This window comes from Ictidomys tridecemlineatus, chromosome 2 (genome assembly GCF_052094955.1).
Source record: "Ictidomys tridecemlineatus isolate mIctTri1 chromosome 2, mIctTri1.hap1, whole genome shotgun sequence".
Lineage (NCBI taxonomy): Eukaryota > Metazoa > Chordata > Mammalia > Rodentia > Sciuridae > Ictidomys > Ictidomys tridecemlineatus.
The window spans coordinates 21,016,712-21,036,344 of NC_135478.1; the positions used below are offsets into that span (position 1 = coordinate 21,016,712).

A 19,633-nucleotide genomic window follows, 5' to 3' on the forward strand; every position below is an offset into this window, starting at 1 on the left:
TAAACCAGAATCTAATTTGATGTAGATGAAGTCCAGCTCTAATTGCCCTAGATAGTCCACCAGCTCCAGGGCACAAGAAATCCTATGTGAAGATTCCTACACCACAACCAGGAGTTAGTTTTCCTCCTGCATAGATGTGATATTCTTATAGAATAAGTTTCAGAGCTGCTATTTCTCTAGCATTACATTAATAAGAGATTACACTTAAACCTTTAGAGCTCCATTTGTGAACCAAGATCACTGTAATTATTCATACAGCCAGTCACATGTAACCACATGTAGTTGTAAGAAATTAGAGAGGGATCCCCCACACCCTGGAGTCAGGTTCCCTCAATGGTAACATTCTGCAAAATTATCACATGACACTACAACAGGAATACAACATTGACACAATCCATGGATCTTCCTCAGATTTCCCCAGTTTTACCTACAGTGTGTGTGTGTGTGTGTGTGTGTGTGTGTGTGTATCTGACCAGGTGTACATGAAGCTCTGTACAATCTTCAGCCTGTGCATGTTTACACATCTACCACCACAAGGATTCCTTGTGTTACCCTTTTATAAAGCTAATTTCAAAAAGCTTTAAAATACCTTTTCAACAAAAATACACAGCTACACCAATGATCTTGCTAGCATCACTTTATCAGGCACCCACTGACACCACGCACATAGTGAAAGGAGGCTGGGGTGCCCCTTCACACCCCAAATGGCACAACTGTAGCTGGGGGGAAGGAACAGGGTTCAGGCACCCCCATAAGTGCAAGGACCTTTGACTGAATCTAATTAGACAAGTCAGAGGTATAAGTGAAAACCTAGTGCCTATTCTATTGCAAGGAAGTGTGTTATTATTCCAGGTATAGTTTTAAAAGTACATATTATACCAATTTGGAGGGAGAGAGAAACGTATAAATTTATAGTATTCAGTAAAAAAAAAAATTAAGGATAGCCACAAAGAAGCTGATATTTGGATACATTCACAAATCTTAATTTTCTTTTTATTCTACAATAACCATTGGGGGGATTACTTTAAATACTTTTCAGGGAAAATATATAGACAGCCACAATATAAGGTTTTAGGGTAGTCTCCAAGCTTACTTTTAAGAGAAATTTATACCAGCAGCAATAGAACTTTTTTTTAAAAATTGACAGATAATAAGTTTACACCTTCATGGGGGTACAGTGTGGTGTCTTGTGCCTTTCTACATCATGTAGGGGTCAACTCAGAGTGCTCAGGTTATCCATGTGAGCAGATCCCACTGAGAATACATCTATAGCCAGGTCATTCATAACCCTCTGTGTGGATTCTCTCTAGTAATCCTTAGAGCAATATCATGGGGTGGGCACTTTCACCAACACCATTTTACAAATGGAGAACTGTGGCCCAGAAAAAGGAAATAACTCGCTCAATGCCATACAGCTAGCAAGAGCAAATGCAAAACAAGAACAGTGTCCCCAGCAGGAGCATGGCTAACATGGTGCCCCTATGCTGTCTCTCGGGACATGATATTCCTTCTGATTGAACCTTCATAGCAACCCTGCATGGCAGGTGGAGTTCTAGCGGTGACTCCATAGATGGCAAGAACACAATGTCACAGAGAATGGGGAGAATGGGGCTGCACTGCAGGGACTGATCCTAGGCCTAGGCCAGTCTGACAGAGAGCCACAAAGGACACAAGAGAGAGGCAAGGGTTGGAACCAGTCAACAGTGCTCAGGATGTGTGTGAACAGAGTAAGAAGCGCTGATGGTATTGGGGGAGGAAGAGTCTTGACTTTGAGGCTTAGATTTTTACAGGAGACAAAGGCCAGGAGGCCTGGGCAGGTCTCTTAATGGCTGAGTGTTGGGTTTCCTCTTCCAAGAAGCAAGGGGGCAGGGCTGAGACCAATGAGGCCGGGAAAATAAGAAACCAAGCCATTAGAGTGTAAGATAAGTACAGGCTGTGCTTTTCAAGTAGCAAATTTCTAGACACTAAATCTACAACAAACCGTGGCCAAGTTTTTCTCTCTGTAGGAATAGTGTTTCAAATGGAAGCTCCTTTTCTGACCCAGAGAGCACTACCAAGTAAACTCACTTCCAATGCCCCCAAACAAAACAAAAAAAGAAGATAAAGGAACAGCCCCAAACCTCCATAATAACTAATACATTAATATTATGGTCTAAATCCTAGAAAAAGAATTTAAACGTACCCTGTCTAGGTCATCAAGTAGCCACGTGACACACTTATGTAGCCTCTAGTACTAGTGAACTCACACCTAAATGGCATTCATTATCATCACCAGGCTCTATGCCCAATGAGTCAGGTCACCTGCCCTCCTGGGGTGCAAGGGAAACAGGAAAGCCAGAGAGAGGTGTCTGGGGGTTCAAGGCCTGGGGAGCCTCTCTACACAACTTTTATCACAGGACAATGAAAAGCCACTGCAGGGCTTTTCAAAGGGAAAGTGTGAGGTTTGTATTTCAGAAAACATTTTGATCTCATTGGGGATCCATGGGGGAGGGGATGCAAGGCAATTTACAGTGACCAGAGTCCTGACTGCTGGACTAATCCAGGAAGGTCCTGGCTAGCAATGGAATAGAGAGAAGCGGGCTCTTTCTGTGAGATATCTGTGAGATCAGATAAAGCAGGAGGTGAATCACAAAGCACAGGATCTGCACCTCTTGCCAGAGGAGGGGAACAAGAGCAGTCTACCTCCTAGGTTTGATGTCCCCCTTTCAGATGGGCACATGACAAGTCAGAAGCAACATGGAACTTGCCCAGTGAAATCAAGGGCTTTGTGAAAGTCATATCACTGCAGGATGATGTGCCAGGCCCACAGGGCTGACCACAACCCATAGTGGCAGGACCCCTCCTTTCCTCCCGCCAGCATCACAACTGGGTGCCACTGGGGCAGAAACCACTTTGAAATGAGGCGAGAATCAAGTGCTCATTTTGGGGAAGGCAGACAGAGGAAGGTATCACGAGGGCAAGGTGGAATGAGTAGGCCTGGGCTGGCTGACTAGAGGGAGGGAGATGTGTGTTTGGGCTGTCAGGGCTAACTGGGTTGCGGGGGCACCATTCTGAGAGGTGTTTTAGTCCAAAATCCAGTAGTGCAACTTGGATGAAAATTAAACCATGCCCCAAACAAATTGGAGAATAAATGCTGGCACCCATTTTCCACCTCCTACTCACTGGCATGAGATGATAGTCAAAAAAATTCTCAAGTATCTATGTGGGCAGGCCCCGAGTAGGAACAAGTCCCTGCCCCAGGCAAAGGAGCCCTGGCCAGTAGGAAGCTCAGGAGTAACTGGGGGTGAGGGCCCGGGTGCAAACCCACAAGGGAAGAAAACAACAGTGATGGGGAGACACTGAGGTGCAGGGTGGGAGCCGTGGGAGGGCTGTCTGCAGCAGCCAGAGCTGAGACCCAAGCAGGGAACTTCAGGTTTCGTCTCCAGCAACATGTTTTCCTAAGGGACCTCAGCTCCATGTCACATGTCACATTAACAGGCCTGATAAGCCCCCTTGACGCTTCCACCAACCCTATTTGTGGTCTTTAAGAAATATTAGAAAATCTCACTCCTCCTTCATTTTGGTAGAAGGAGCAAATAGCTCTCATCACCTCTTTTTCTTTTTAATTGTTCTAATTTGTTATACTCCTCTCATCTCTTAAGCTAGTTCAGATAATTCAGTTTCTCCCATTAATGTCAGTGTGATACATCTATATGTTTTTGAAGTGAATAAATAAGTCAATAATTTACTCACCATACATAAATGTATATGTTGTGTGTCTTTGTGTAAAAAAATAAAAACACCTCTGACCCTGCCTCCTCCTAACTCTAAGAAGACCCAGAAGCCATATCCACAAATATTCTTGACTGTCCATATATTTACATTTGGGATTGTTTGTATTCTGTTTGGCTTATAGGGTCATTACTTTCATTAAAAAAGATTTTCAATTTGTTTTTTAGAATCCAAATACTATCTAATAATTTTTCCTCCTATCATCTGTACCCTAGAATTTGTTTCAATTTATAAATTTTATTATTACAGAAAATTTTGTTTTCTATAGTTTTTAATTATAAAAAACACATGCATATTGAATAAACTTTCAAAATATATATACGCCCCTAGGATTTCTGATATGCCCAGTCAAGGCAGAACTGGTAATTAGGTGTCAGAAAAATGAGTACGCCAAGCACAGTAGCGCACACCTGTAATCCCAGTGGCTCAGGAGGCTGAGGCAGGAGAATCTCAAGTTCAAGGCCAACCTCAGCAAAAGCCAGGCACTAAGCAACTCAGTGAGACCCTGTCTCTAAGTAAAACACAAAAAAGAGCTGGGGGTGTGGTTCAGTGGTTGAGTGCCCCTGAGTTCAATCCCTGGTATCTAAAGAAAGAAAGAAAGAAAAACGAAAAGTCCACAAGGCAGTGGAAGGGCCCTCTCTCACTATGACCAGCAGCAGCAGTTTTCAAGATGAAAAAGTATCATTCTGTGTGGCCCTGGACACTCAGGGAAGGCAACTTACTACTTACTGTCTGCCCTGTCACAAGGTGGAGGGTGGAGGTTCAGAACCTGAGAGCCCAGCTGAAAAGCTTCCCATAAAATACTACATGAGTCACCATTTAAGCCAAGTTTCCAGGCATTACAAAATAGATGTCCTTTAAACTCCTGTCTCTATGCTTTTGAATTTAACTAGTTCCCGTTTGGCTTTCAAATTTCTGCCCCTTCCTGCAAGCAGCAGCTTCAACACAGGCCATCTCTACCTGGCCTATCCACCCTTCCCACCTCCTCACCAACCCTCAGTCTATTCTTTTTGCATAGCTCAGACACGCCTGGTGATGCCACTCTCGAGTGTCTGGCCTGGCACTCTCAGGTGTCTGACTCTGTAGAAACAGTCTTTCTCCCACTTCTCCATCTGGGAATTTCCTATTCTTCCCATGACCCAGCAAGAAGAAAGTACTTATTCAAGTCTCCAAGTCTCAGTTATTCTAGCTGTTCTGTCCACTTTTGTAAAATTCACCAGGCTGATTTGGAAAACTCCTTTTTTTTTTTAAACTAGAGATTGAACCCAGGAATGTCCTCCCATTGAGCTAATCCCCAAACCCTTTTGTGCTAAATTTTATTTTCAGACATGCTGTTGCTGAGTTGCCCAGTTAAAATGAGTGAGTTTTACAGTGTGCCAATTATGCCTCAATATTTAAAGTAACCAAATAACATGCAAAAAAGCATGTCTAAACCACACTATATTCCAATCACTTCTCTGTGATAACATAAAAACATTCTTTTATTACCTCATCCCCTGACTAAGCCTTGCTTGGGCCACAATAGTGCTGTTAAACAAATTGTTTAGGAATAACAAATCCTCCATTTAGGAACCAGCACAGACATTCATTTTGAACCAGACACACAGCTCATATTTAAAAAAAAAAAAAAAGGTGGGGGGTGAGATCTATTTTATTTGCAAAGAATAGCTCATTCCTAACCATCACTCCAGAGAGGGGTGGAAATCTACATCTTGTTATACATCTTGTCACCCCAAGACAAACAAGTGAGCTGTAGAGTCCCTCTCCCTGCCCTAAGGCTTCCTGCAAAAAAAGAAACCAACTGGAAAGGGACAATCAAGCTCAAGTCCAATGTGACGTAAAAAGAAGAAGAAACAGGAAGTTGCAAAGAAGGATGCATCACAGGATGCCTCCCTAAGTATCTGTGGTATTAGCAACCAGCAGAGTCCTGCTACTCGTCCCACCCCAGGTGGCTCTGCCTGTTGGCTTCCAGGAAAAGGCACCAAAGTTCTCTGGGGCGATGGTGCTGGCAGAGGCCAGTCCTGAGCCAGAACCATCCAAACAGCGGTCTACGGGGCCATCACCTACACCTGTGTGGTGCCCCATCCCTGCATCAGGCAGCAGGAGCAAAGCACCACTTGCCAAGAACAGCGAGTAATGGGATACAACTCTGGCTTCGTCTTACTGCTTGGAGTGCCATTGTTAACTGAAGTTGTTGCGAGTCAATTTTACTGGTTCACTTTCCTCAGCCTTGGTATCTGGGAGCAGTGTACCAAAGCAGGCTAATCTAGAAGGCAGAGAGGAATAAATGGAATGACTAGTACTGAACATCTGCTTCATGCTAACTCTGTCCTGGGCATTTTATAAGTACTACTTCACTTAAGACCAGAACAACCCCACAACTCAAATATGATCCCCATTAAACAAAACAGAGAGGCCAAGTGGCTAGTCCAAGGACAGATGGGATATAACTGTGTATTTCCAGGTTTGCTGGATTCTATAATCATCTGTCCCTGCCCCAGACTAAAACACCAGTGTTGACCTAAGGTGGCCATTTATCACCGAGACATTTAATGAGGTGACAGTCAAATGGCTCACCCTGAGCACACACCATGTGCCTGCACCTGGCTGAGTACTGTATGCATATCATCTCCTTTATAGTTTACATGGTCCTGTAAGGAAAGCACTGCTATTGTTCCATTTTAGACACCTGCCCATGGTCTCAGAGCTATTATGGGAGGGTCTGATCAGTTTGACCCCCAAACTGCAGCTCTTCATTGTTATCTTTTGAGTAAATAATGAATCCTACCCTCAAGGAATTCTTGACCTAGTTGAGAAGGTAAGACACCTGCACACGCTAGCACAGGACAGAGAAGCCGCAGGAAGTGTGGTGCCACTGGTAAGTTCAGGCGAACAGAGACAGACCCAGTGGTGAGCAGATCAGCAGAGGGACCCTAAAATACAGAGATGGTGAGTAAGCTCTGCCCAGGGCCCACTATGAAGTGATGCTTGTCCCCCAACTCCAGTAGGGGAACTGACATCATTGGGAGACCTGTGTGTACCCATGGACATGGAGAATCAAGCCCTAAGTGGAGACTAGGACAATGAAAACCACATGCAAAGAGACCTTCAATTGTGCTGCAGTTAGTAACTGAGAAACTGGGTCAGCTCCTTCCTCATCCATGATCCTCCAGGAAGACTTGCCCATCACCCTCCAGTGTCACACACTGTTAACAAGACACCAGGCCACAGGCCCCTTCTCTGAGCGGATGGTCCCACTCCACAGCCCACAGGGGCCTGAAGTAGGACAACCACCTTCAGGGCTAACACACCAATCACTCTCCATGGGGCCCAGCCTTCCCCCTGCAGCCCAGGAACACTCCTTTGAGTTGGATGAAGGTGATTTATTTGTGCCACTTCCCACGGTTCACCTTGGAACCAAATGGAGAACTTACAGCCAGCAAGTGCTGCCACTGGGCATCTGGCCCAGGGCACTCCATCAGGCTCTGGGCTTCCAGCACCCATGGGCATTTTTTTTTTTAAATCTCTGTCCAGATTATAAACTCTGGTTAGTGTTCAGCACTGGAAAACTGCCCTTCATACAAAAGACCGAAGCTTGCCCACACCCTGACTGTAGGCAGGCACCCTACGGGGAGGAGATACATGCTGCAGTCTCGGGGAACTTCAACCACCAGAGCACTTGGCAAATTCCTGACTATTCCACATGCTCCACTTAAATCCTGCCTTCTCCTGAGTGATCCTGGAGGACATCTGCCAAAATTTAGCAACTCATCAAGCAATAGGACAACAGCCTTCGACGTGCCCAGGTGAGAAGAAATGAGCACACCAGGCTCCTTCAGGCATCTCCTGAGAAAGCCACGTGGATCTGCCAGGCAACAAAGCACCAGCTGCATTTTGCACCCGTCCTCCTCATTCCAGGGTGGCCCACCACTTCATTTACATAGGTCAGCCCTGCTGATCTCACCCCAAGGAGAAGGGGCTGCGAACGCAACAAAGCTTCCTCTAAGCACCCCACCCACCCGGCACATTGATTTTGGTTTTGGCACCATGCAGAGCCGGAATATGTCCTCTCCCCAGAAAAAAGCACAGCCTTGCTGCCTGGTGGGTCAGGATTATCCGCAGGAAGGACCTAAGAGGGTCTGGAACTCTAATATAAGAGCCTAGGTGTATAGAAGGAGGACCCCCCCTCTACCACTGAGGCACCCTGGACAAGGCTGACCTGACTGAGCCTCAGGTGTTTTGATTGCCAAAATGGGAATAATATTTACCTCAACATGTGTTTGTAAGATTAAATGGGTGATGTCAGCAAGTGACTTGCACCCCACAAGGTGACTGGGAGAGATCAACAGATACATGCTGTACCTGTAACTATCAGAGCAACTCAAGTACGAATTTTGTCCTTCAGTCTTCAAACAAAAGCACTTGGTTTAGATAAGTGGACAGGTGAAGAAAAGCACCCCAGGAGCCACATCCTTGCGTGTGCTTTTTGCTACTTGCTCCTCTTACACACTTGGAACCGGCTTCCCATGACTCAAGACAAGGGTGGTAAAACTGTGATGGAAAACAGGGTCCTGCCCAGCTTGCTTTGGGATACACGACAGGCTTCCAGAAAACCTGACCACGTAACCAAACCTTTGAAGTTGCACTCTTCCTGAGCCTCCTCACAGACCTCCTCCAGGCAGTTCTATTGCACACACAAAAAAGAAGCATGTTGGCAATACAGGGTTTTTCTCTTGAGATTACTATCCTGAAAATATTATTATCATTTGACCTACAGGACAGCTGAAAGTATTTTACTAGAGAAAGGGGAGATATTAGATGGGAGCTCAAGAGAAGGAAGAGAATATAACTGTTAATCATAACATGGCAAATGCAGGGCAGGTTCTCCCCTTGAACTCTATGACAAGGCAGACGCGCTGGTATCTGAGATGTGGACTAGCACAGGACAATGTGCATGGAATCACCCAGAGGGTGTGTTAAAACTCAAGATTACCAGGCCTCACCCCAAAGTTTCTGATACAGTAGGTCTGGGTTGGGTCCCAAGAATGTGCATTTCTGACAAGTTCCTGGGAGACGCTGACACGGCTGGCCAGGCACCCAAGTTTGAGAACTGATAACTGGCATCGGGATTAAAAGCAGAGAACTCTAAAGCCATTCTACATAGGTTGGGACCACTAATTAGCCATGTGACTTTGGTTGCGTTGTTTAGCTTTCCTCCTATAAAAACCCTAGGATGGAAATTATAATTTGGTTATTAGATCTCATCAGGAAGCCAATTCTGGGTCTGGGGAAGGGCCCGAGATTCTGCCTTTCTAGCAAGCTCCAAGGATGACACTGGTACAGGTCATATTTGGACTGGCATGGCTTTAAAGGATGGGAAGCAAACCAGTTAAATGTGAGCTGGCTCTATTTCTACAAGAGAAGACGGATGCCTTTCTTTTGGTTACTTCCAGGGGCCCAACAAATGTTTGTCCTCCTTAACCTTCAAGTCCCCATCAGCCTGCCCACTCTGTTCCCCTCCACTGTCTCCTTCAGGGAAGAGCCAGGTAAGGGACCTGTCAAGCTCCAGGCCTCAGACTGAGCCCCTTGCTCTCCTATGACTTGTCCCAAATTCTTCTTTTCTGCAATGAAATTCACTTCACCATGCTGGAAGTGAAATGTTAACAATATTTTTGGAACAGTAACTTAAAAAAAAAAAAAAAACTTTCACCATGTGTCTGGTTATAAATAATTTTGAAAATAAATGTTATCCTGAGACCTGAAAACAGATCATCCTAAAAAGCAAAGTACTGAAAAGGTTTTCTGATTATTGTTCCTCCAGAGTCCTAAAGGACATCCGGGCAATCACTGCTTACTCAACCTGCTCCACTCCCAAAAGCCCCTTTCTCTGGGCTGTGGGTAAAGCCCCAGAAGCCTGACCAGGAACTCACTCCAGCATTTGGCCCACCTGTACTCCTCCTCCTTGAATAGGGGCAACCCTCTGATGGGACTCTAGACTGGCCTCCCTGGAGGTTTCAATGTCAGTCTCTGGGCTTTTCTGTTTGAATTATTTCTAAGTTTTTTTTTTTAATCCTTATTTCAAATCAGTGATTAATCATTTTTTTAAATAAACACTGCTAGCATTAAAAACATGTTTTATTTAATAATGACTCATTTTCTTGTTCATTAACTTATTAAAACCCAGTCAAAATAAAACAACTGAAACTCTTAAAACAGAGTGCTTGTAATGCCACAAAGAAAAAAACCAAGGATGACATACCTGTATCACGGATGAATTTCAAAGACCAAAGGCCTTAGTTAAGCTATGAAAAACATACACAAAATAATACCCACTGCTGGATGCCAATCAGGAAGTGCCAAAGCCCATTCTAGGTGACAGAACTCAGAACAGTGGTTTCTAAGGAGGCAGGGGTCAGCAAGAAAAGGGTATGGGGACATTCTAGGGAGCTGCAGAAGCTGCTTCTCTGGGTGGGGGTTTTATGTAGACATCAAGCTGTTTACATATCTGTGCTCTTTAATACCTCAAACTTAAAAAAATATATACAAGAGGGTTGTAAAATCAGAACAGTGAAGATTGTTGACATTAACAGAGAAAGGATCAAATAAGAGAAAAGAACAGAATTTACCCTCTTCCAAGCTGTCCAGGCTGTCCTGCCGCTCATAGGTGGTCTTCCTCTCTTCATCCCAGCAATTGTATTCAAAACATTCCTCTTCCCCTCCTACATCTCTCAGGGACATTGCCGAAGTTGCCCCAAAGCAGAAACATCACCCTATGGGGCTACCCCTCAGGGAGCTCTTGGATGCCTGTCTGGAAAAGCCATCGGGGCCCAGGCCCAAGGGGCACAAGCTGGGCCCCGGCCTGGGCAGTGGACATGCCCTGGCTCAGCTGGAGTGGAGGGGTGTGCATCACCCAGAGAGGACCCAGAAGGGGGTGGCTCCCACAAGCCTGGAGGAGGGGCAGGGTGGGGCGAAGCACCTGTAGGAATGGGAATGTCCTGCCCTGCTGCACACTGGGGCGACCTTGCCAGGTGCCCATGGCCCAGAGGGGAGCTGGCCAGGCAGGTACAGGAACTTGGCCAATTCTCCGCCTCCAGATTCTTCTCCTCATATTTTCTCCCCCTTGGGAGCAACAAGAATGGTAGCTTCCTGGAAGTTTCATAGCAACTGGATAGCAAAATACAAACCACGCCACAGTAGGTACACCTGTCTAAAGGTGGGGTGCTAGTGGAGGAGTTGCCCTGGTGAAGGGTTGCACAACAGCCTTCAGATGAGAGATTTCCTGTGGGTGTGCTTGAGAATTTGAGATAAATCTGTGACAATCACCTGCTGACAGCGCTGTTCAGGGGCAGGAAGTGATCCTTCTGATGTCTAGCAAAAAGGAAACTGTGCGGGATGACTGCCTATGTGAAACTTAATTCATCCTAGTCCTTCTTTAGCAATAACATTGCTTTTTCTCTTTACTAATCTGCATTTAAAAAATCTCACTCTCACACTAAATCCATTTCCACAAATTCATAAAGATCCTTTCTAACTACTGGAGCAAGGCAAGAAAAAAAATCTAAAGCCTAACATCTTACAATGTTACCTGAGAAAGGAATCTACCATTTGTGTATCTTGAAACCATTTCCTCCTTACTGCCTGATTTTACCTGCAACAGTGAACAAAGCAGGTTCTCACTCCACTGAAAGGTGGCCCCCAGTGAGGGCATCTCAGGGTACTGCAGCTCATTCTATAATGTCTGGACTTCAGCCATCTCCTAGCTACACAGAGACAGGTCTCCCTGACCCCAAAAGCTACACCAAGAGACCCATTCTACCTCTCTGGCAATTCAGGTAACCTTGCAAGGTAACCAAGAGGGGAGATTTTAGCTGAGGTAAGATCATCACAAAGAATTCCCTATACAAGGTCATGGACTGTCTCATTCAGTCTGGAATCCTTAGAGCTGAGGATTCTGCTTAAGTAGCTAAAAACGTCTGCTAAATTGAATTGCTACTTCCATAGGATGGTACACAAGTGCCTTTAGGTAGATAGCCAAAAGATAATAAAGATTTTATTTAAAATTAAAACCTATCTGAAATGAAGATCTAGGTACACAAGCATTTTCTGGTTAAATCTTTGGAACCTGAAAAAGATTGCTACATTCTACTATGTTAAAGACATATGGTCTTCATAGGGAGGAGAAAAAGGAGGCACCTTTTTTGAGAAGCAAGGAGTTCAAAACTACATTTTGAAAAACTATGTAAGATTTAAATACAATGTTTATTTTAAAACACACTTAGTATGAAGAAATTCTTGAATTTCATCAAATGCTACTGAATTTGGCTTCTTAATTAAATTCTAAAGATGATAATATTGTGAATCAGATCTTCCAAATGAAAGAATGGGTTATCCTGAACTCTGGGAAGGGGGTGGGGATCTCCACCTGTGCATGATTCATTCAGCAAGTATCAGACTGACTATGGTGTGTGCAGGATGCCACACTGGGCCAGAAAGCATGTAGATGAAAACAAAAGGTGATTTCACACATTTGAAAATACTCCCTCCAGGAATTTTACTCATAATCCTGTTGTTTCTACTCATCTTCTAATTCAAACTGAGGGTATTCTTAACAAATGATCCAAGTTTCTTTCTTTCTATCTTTCTATCTACCTACTGACATATCTATCTACCAAACCATAATTAACATTTAGGACAGGGCATTTAACATTTTGCCCCCAACTCTTAATTATGAAAATATTTAAATGTACAGAATACTTTTAAAGAATATTCCCATGAACACCCATATACCTCCACCAAAACTGAATAATGAATATCCTGCATTCCTTGATGACAGCTGAGAATTACGGAAATGCTACCATTTTATCACAGCTGTCTCCTCTCTCTCTCTTTCTGTCTACTGAAACAAGGTTATTACCTAACCCTCAGATCTTACTAAGATCTTCCTCAGTTGTCCCAATAATATCCTTTATGGCAAAAGAATCCAAGATGGTGTGTTGCATTGAACTGACAGGTCCCATGATCCTTCTTTAATCTGGGACCATTCCTGGGTCTCTATGTTTCGAGGCAATGATATTTCTGAATACGAAGGCCACTTACTTTGTAGACTGTCCCTCATTTTTAGTTGATCTGGTGTTTTCTTATGATAGACTGGGTTTATGAGCTTTCAGAAAGACCTCACAGAGGATCCACATCATGTACATCCATAGAATGAGATCCTAATTAGAATAAGATATGTTCCATATATGTATAATATGTCAAAATATACTCTACTGTCATATCTAAAAAGAACAACAACAATAAAAGACTCCACAGAGGCATGCATTTTCTCTTTGATGCATCTTTACCAGGAGGCACCTGCTGTGGGTTAGTCCTATTCCTGCTGCTGTCTACTGGGACCACTAGGTTCAGGTGATGTCTGCAAACTGCTCCACTATCAAGTTCTTAGGTTTCTTTCTGCAGTTAGAAAGCATCTGATGGTGGGGGCTGGGGTTGTGGCTCAGTGGTAGAGTGCTTGTCTGGCACGTGGGAGGTGCTGAGTTTGATCCTTAGCACCACATAAAAATAAAGGTATTGTGTCCAACTACAACTTTAAAGGAAAAAAAAAAGCATCGGGTGGTGACACACATTGAGACCACTAGTTTTGAAGATTCTTTCGTGAAGCAGTTATTATGATGAACAGCAAACGGTGAATTTCTCATTCCACGATTCCTGCATTTATGAGTTGGCTTTTGAGTGTTGGTAGTGACCTTTTCTCCTCTCCCACTCTTTAGTCATCCATTTATCTATACCAATGTAACAGCCTCTCTCCTCTTCACTCCACCTGCTGCTCTCTCCTCTCCCCATGTTCTCTGCAGCTCCCTCACATCCCACTCTGTGCCCACAGAGCAGGGCTGGGCCATGATGGAGGGTCATTTCCCCAGGACCTGGTTTATGTCCTTTAAATAAATAAAAACAACAGCTAAGTCCCAAACTCCTGGGTTCTGGGCTTTCTTTGTTTCTCTTGTCAATTCCCTCATCCTTGGCTTCTAAGTCAGAGGGAGGACATTATTTCTACTGAGGAAAGTGATAAAACAGTTTCATTACAAAACTGTTTATGTTTCATTCTTTTTTTGAAAAAATAAATCACCTGAACAGCCATTTAAGAGAGTGCAGTGTCTGAAAAAGTTAAAATCAATCTCCACTTCTAAGGGTGCATCAAAAATTCACACAAGATGAAGAAACAGAGGTCTGTTTCCACTGTATGACACTCGGGAAAAGAAGGTGCAGGAAAATTACGTAAATTGCCTCAAAACCCTAGGACAGCTTTGCATTTTATGCTTAAAATTCATTTAACAAAATTTCTCAGGAGCCAACCACCCCCATCTTGGGTGATATTTTAGAAGTCACTGAAATCAAGCAAATAACCTCATGATCACCCTTGCTTGTGGTCATGGACTTCCACTGCAGGGTGAGAACTCATCAGAACAAATCTTGACAACAATCCTTCTGAGTCTCCTATTTTGTAAAATCACCATGAACTAAACCTCATCTTTTGCCCCAACACTCAAATCAAAAACACTGTAAAAAAAAGAGGCAGGGCGAGTGTGGATGTAGAACAGGTCTGATTATAGAGGTAACAGTCACAAGGAACAGGTGGTCGCAACCTTGTCCCAAAAACCATTTCCATTTTCAAAGGATTTTTTTTTTAAAGGAACTTAACAATCTGTACTATTTCTGAGAAAATAAAATTGAGTCCTGGCCTGGCTGCCTCTTCACAATTTACGAAAGAGCTTTCACTTTACATGTGTAATTTCTACTTTTCACAAAGGCTCCAATCAACTGGCTCTTCCCATCTTCCAGAGGTGGATTCTGGGTTTAGAGAAGCTTGCAGAGGTCCCAGGAAGCACCAACCACATGCCACACGAAGTGCACAACAAGCTTCAAACACAGACTCCAAGCCAGGGCTCTTTCCATCACGCTATATTCTCCTAGAATAACTACAAAATGCAATCTATTTAAGGACATGCACTTGAACCCAAGCCTTCTGAAAATAAAAAGGCTTTCACTCTTCATAAGCACACTTTTTTTTTTTTTCAGGGACCCATGTAGCTGATGTAAGATTCTGCAACTGACCAGACCCTGTTGTTCTTCACTGACTGGCAGTTTTCCTGATACAAGAATCACTCAAAGCATTCAGATTTCCTAAGGTCTCTCCCAGTCTGAAAGGAGTCTGAGAATCTGCTTTCTCAATAAGCGGGTAATATCCAATGATCTACCAAGTTTTAAAGGTCCTGCTGTACAGAGGGAACATCAAATCTAAATAACTACAAAGTTTGACCCACCCCCCAAGTTTAAACTGTAAATGTGTGCAAATCGTGTAAAGGCTACTGCTATATATAGTCAATGGCTGGCCACTTTGAATCTCTAAAAATTACTTTAAGGTACTGAGCAATCAGCGTTCTCCATTTCTTATTATTTTAAGTCCCTGCTCCATGCCTTTTATTAGTCTTACGAGGAGGTGGGGGCACAGAGATGGGTGCAAGACCACCTAAAGAGACCACATAACTAAAGGAGTTATGAACTCTGGAAGTCAAAGATCAGAGAGAACAACAGCCATCACTTAATTCCAACTTTTACAGAGGGGTCCTAATTGGCCTGCAACCTCTATTCCCATCCATACACCTTACTTTTTCATTGCTAATGGTGCAATTTAAGTGTGAGTCAGTAACCCTGAAATAAATAATGAGTTTGGATCTTTTTCAAAACATTTGAGTTGCCTTTGGTTATCAGTATGTATAGTTTCTCAGAAGTTTCTCAGAAGTTTTCCTCCACACTGAGTTTACCTCAATATTGATTCAAATGCCAAATGATAAGATGTACAAAGCAATGCTGTGTGTCTACTATTTTGAAATTAAAAAAAACAACCCACATACAAGGGCAAATACCACTTCTAGGGCAACCTGCCTAAAACCAGGAAAGAATCCAACTAATTTGAAATGTATAAACAAATAACCACGAAATTACTATACACACAAAATCCCCCTTTGGTGAGTTTCCTAAACAATGATTTCTGGATTTCAGTTCCTTTTATCATATTTTGCTACCTATCTTTTAAGTGGGATTATGAAAACGTCAGTTGTCCCTGTAAATTCTGTCCCAACCATTCTCTCCCCTTCATCCAACAATGGGATGGAGCTGAAGAGCAAGTGTTTTTGCTCAACACACATTCAGACAGTAACAGTAATCAATATCTATTAATCCCTGGATGAATGAACTGTCGCTTCCGTTTTCCTTTGCTCTTGCAAAAGGAGAGGTCATGGGGCCTCAGGGCCAAAACATGCCACTGAGGAACTGCTGGGTAAAAAAAATCCTTCTGATGGACAGACACTCAGAGAAGAGCAGGCCTCCTCTCAGTCTCCAGACTGACTAGCTTTATTTCAGTGTGTAAAGAGAACAGTGAAGAACCAGTTCCAGACATTAAGAAACCTTCTCCCCCCTTCAACAGGAGTCACAGCCACACCCAGCTCACCCACAGGTCAATGACTGGCATTTCACTGGAACCAACACTCCCTGATCCAATGGGACACTGATGATATATTTAATTGCTTACCTTAAAAACTTATAAAAGGTCCAAGAAGGCACAAATCATCAAGGAAACTAGAAGGGGGTCAATGATGGCTTCCCCAAAGAAGTATCTCTATAATTGCCTTTTGGAGTTATAATTACCTCTTGGGAACTTGCTTCCAAAATTAACAGCCCCGCCCCTCAAAAAAAAAATTCATTCACCCTTTCCTCTCAACACCCTGGAAGCTGTCCACCATCCTCATTACTGAAGATGTTTGAAGATGCACACAGACCCAACATGACAACATCTTCATGTAAAGCTGGGGGGCAGTGGTAAAGTTTCTCAGCACATTTATATAAATACCCTGAGAAAGCCTCTTGGCCTCTCTCCTATAGTCTATAGTCAAAGCAAAAATCTGCAGATAAGAAATCATTATGCAGTTCTAGGGCTAACTAGGCCAGCTCCCAGCCTGTTACATCATTCAGGTTAATCAAACGTAGTCATGGCTGGAGCAATCTAAAACTTCCAATTCAATTAAAAAGCAGATACCTTACCTATTAAAGGCTCATGGGAGACTGGGGACATATCATCACTGGGGAACTGACCCTCAGAGCAAACCTCTTAATTGTGTCTCTTGTAAAGGTGTTTGGTTTAAGGGTCATTTTCAAGAAAAAAGTTCAAGAAGACAGATTAAGCGTGCAACATACATGCTGACGCCCAACACCATGGGAGCTGAGACCCCCTCCCTGTCATGCCTCTCTGTGTTATTTTCCTGTGCCTGAAACCTCCTGAGACCCATCCAGCTGTACAAGTTGGCCTCCACGCAGTCTCCTCTGGAATGTGCCACACCCTCTCTGCACAAACTGAGACAGTGACAGGACACAGTCTCTCCTTGCCCATCCTGACACTTTCCCACCTCAATTTCTGTTGGATCCAACAAGCAAAATTCATTTGAATCACCCGCTAAGTGGGAAGCTATTTTTGCCTTTCCCCCAAGCATTCCCAGTGGTCCCCAGGTCTGGACTCAGGAAAGGGCAGATTCTTCCAGGCCTGCAATTAACCATCCGGGAAGCCAGCTCCAGTCCAGTCTCTAGTTCCCTAACCCCTCTGAAAGCATGGTCCACAGCAAACACATTTCTACTTGAACACCACACATGCATCAACAACACACTCACGTCTTACGCCAGGGAATTCAATCCATTAGAAGTACACCGCTTGCAAGCCCAGCACACCAAAGCCATCTCCTGTTTCAAAGCAAATCAATGTGCATACTGCAAAAGAAGTCTCCCACTGTCAAAAGCCCTGCCCACCTGCCATCTCCCCCACCATGCCTTCCAAATTATCAGAGCCATGCATGCCTGCCAGTTCCGGTGCCCCCAGCTTCTGCCTATCTCCCCAGAAAGGTTTCAGGAACCCCTCTCAGAGAGACAATACCGTTACACATCCCTGCTCTGGATTTCAGGGGCCATAATTACCGTCTGAGCATTCTTCATAATACCAGTCTAGTTCATAATAATCCGCTTCGATAAATTTCTGCATAGTCAGTATTCTTGCAGAGGGAGGAACGGACTTCACAGCGCCATCGACATCAAGTGAAACGCTGCCATGCCTCCCTGCCCTTCCAGAATGCTGGGCAGGAGAGCATCCCGAGGCACACCAGGATTAGGCTGTGCATTCTTAATGACAGTCTGGAGCCAAAACAGAAAAGGGGCAGCGGAAAGAAAAATTCTATGGGGGACGGGGAGGGGGACAGGGGGAGCAGAAAGGGAGGCAATTTGCAGAGCTATCGAGACTCTGGCAGCCCTGCTAATAAAACGGCACTGGACAGCAGCCCTGAATGGGAGTAGCCAGAATCATCCTATCCAGACGCCTGGAGGGTGACGTCAGGGACACACACCACCACCCAGCAGTCTCACTCAAGCCTCGCCTCCTGCTCTCCACTCATCTTTCAATCTAACCGTTGCCATAGAAACTGGCCGTCTCTGAGAAATGATGCAGAGATGGAGGAAATGTCTTCCAAGGATGCTGGGAGCAGAGGCTGAGAGGTGCTACTCAGGGAAAGAGAGGGTGCAGGTGGTGGGGAGGCTAGGGGCTTAGCACTATCATTGCCTCAAACAAAAGTAAAGATACTCATTTGCTCAATTCTGGGTCACTACAGAAAGTATTTTCTACATTTGGAAAATGCCACCTTTTATAATTTGCAAACCATACTTTTGGTTTTCTTTCCTCCAACTGGTTCAAACCATTAAACAGCTCTTAAAATTTGTGACCAGCACCTAAAGGAAATGTAAGTAACTCAAAAATGGTAACTTCACTTAGATAAGAGCACTCTATTCTGTGTTCACGCCTTTGCTCAAACTTCTGGGAAAATAGCATACAACATATAAACAGAGGAGAACGCTATTACAGAGAGCTCAGACAGTACAATATCCTGCTCCACGGACACTGATGTGTGTGATCAAAACACAAAAAAGCACACATGAAAGAAGCAGCCCACCTTCAGGAAGGTGGTTGCCTCTGGGGAAGGAGTGAGGGAATGGGGCTTTGAAACTGGCCTCATCAATGCACTTGTGATGCTTTATTTCCTTGAAAAATAGTTAATATCTATTAGTTCTAAATGACTGACATGTTCCAAATGTCTCATAATAAAAATGAAACACCGGATTATTCAACAGATTTTAGACTTATGATAGTCTAAAATTTAATACTCAATACGTGGAGTTGTAGAAGGCTGCCCTTGGCATTGCAGTATGCTTTACAACATCTCTGAACCCCACCCACTAAACGCCAGTAGCTTCACCCTCCAACCCACAAATGTTTCAACCAAACATGTTTAAAGACATAGCCAAATATCCCCTGAATGCAAAACCATCTGGCTGACAACCCTGCCCTAAACCAAACTACTTCCTTACTTCACTGACCAGGGTCTGTCTCTGTAGGTGTCATCAGCAGCACACAGGTTAACATTCATCCTTGGTATCCACAAGAGATTAGTCCCAGGACTCCATGAATACCAAAAATCCTTAAATGTTCATCTCCCTCACATAAAATAGCACGGTATTTGCATATAACCTATGCATCTCCCCCTACACTTTAAATTATCTCTACACTATTTATAATAGTGAATACAATACAAATGCTGTTTATATAGTTATTATATTACATTGTTTAGGGACTAATGATAAGCATAACACTCTGCACACGACACAGTTTTTTAAAAATATTTTCAATTCACAGTTGGCTAAATATGCAGATGCAGAACTCACAGATACATATGCATGTGAGTTGTGTGTGTGTTATATAATATACATAATTATG

At 43.8% G+C, this 19,633-nt stretch overlaps 1 protein-coding gene across 13 annotated transcripts in view; it reads right to left on the reverse strand.

Moving 5' to 3' along the window:
- Positions 1-19,633, reverse strand: part of Trak1 (trafficking kinesin protein 1) — a 114,301-nt gene that overhangs the window by 45,810 nt on the left and 48,858 nt on the right. For 2 of the 13 annotated variants that reach the window (XM_078038076.1, XM_078038074.1), the window contains exon 1: positions 17,791-18,081. The exons of 8 other annotated variants lie outside the window; for them this stretch is intronic. In XM_078038076.1, coding sequence (XP_077894202.1) covers positions 17,791-17,854 — 64 coding nt within the window. In that variant the 5' untranslated portion in view covers positions 17,855-18,081. Of the gene's footprint in view, positions 1-10,397; positions 11,316-17,790; positions 18,083-19,633 lie in introns of those variants that run through there. 3 more of the 13 variants (XM_078038072.1, XM_078038069.1, XM_078038073.1) reach the window with 3 other exon arrangements.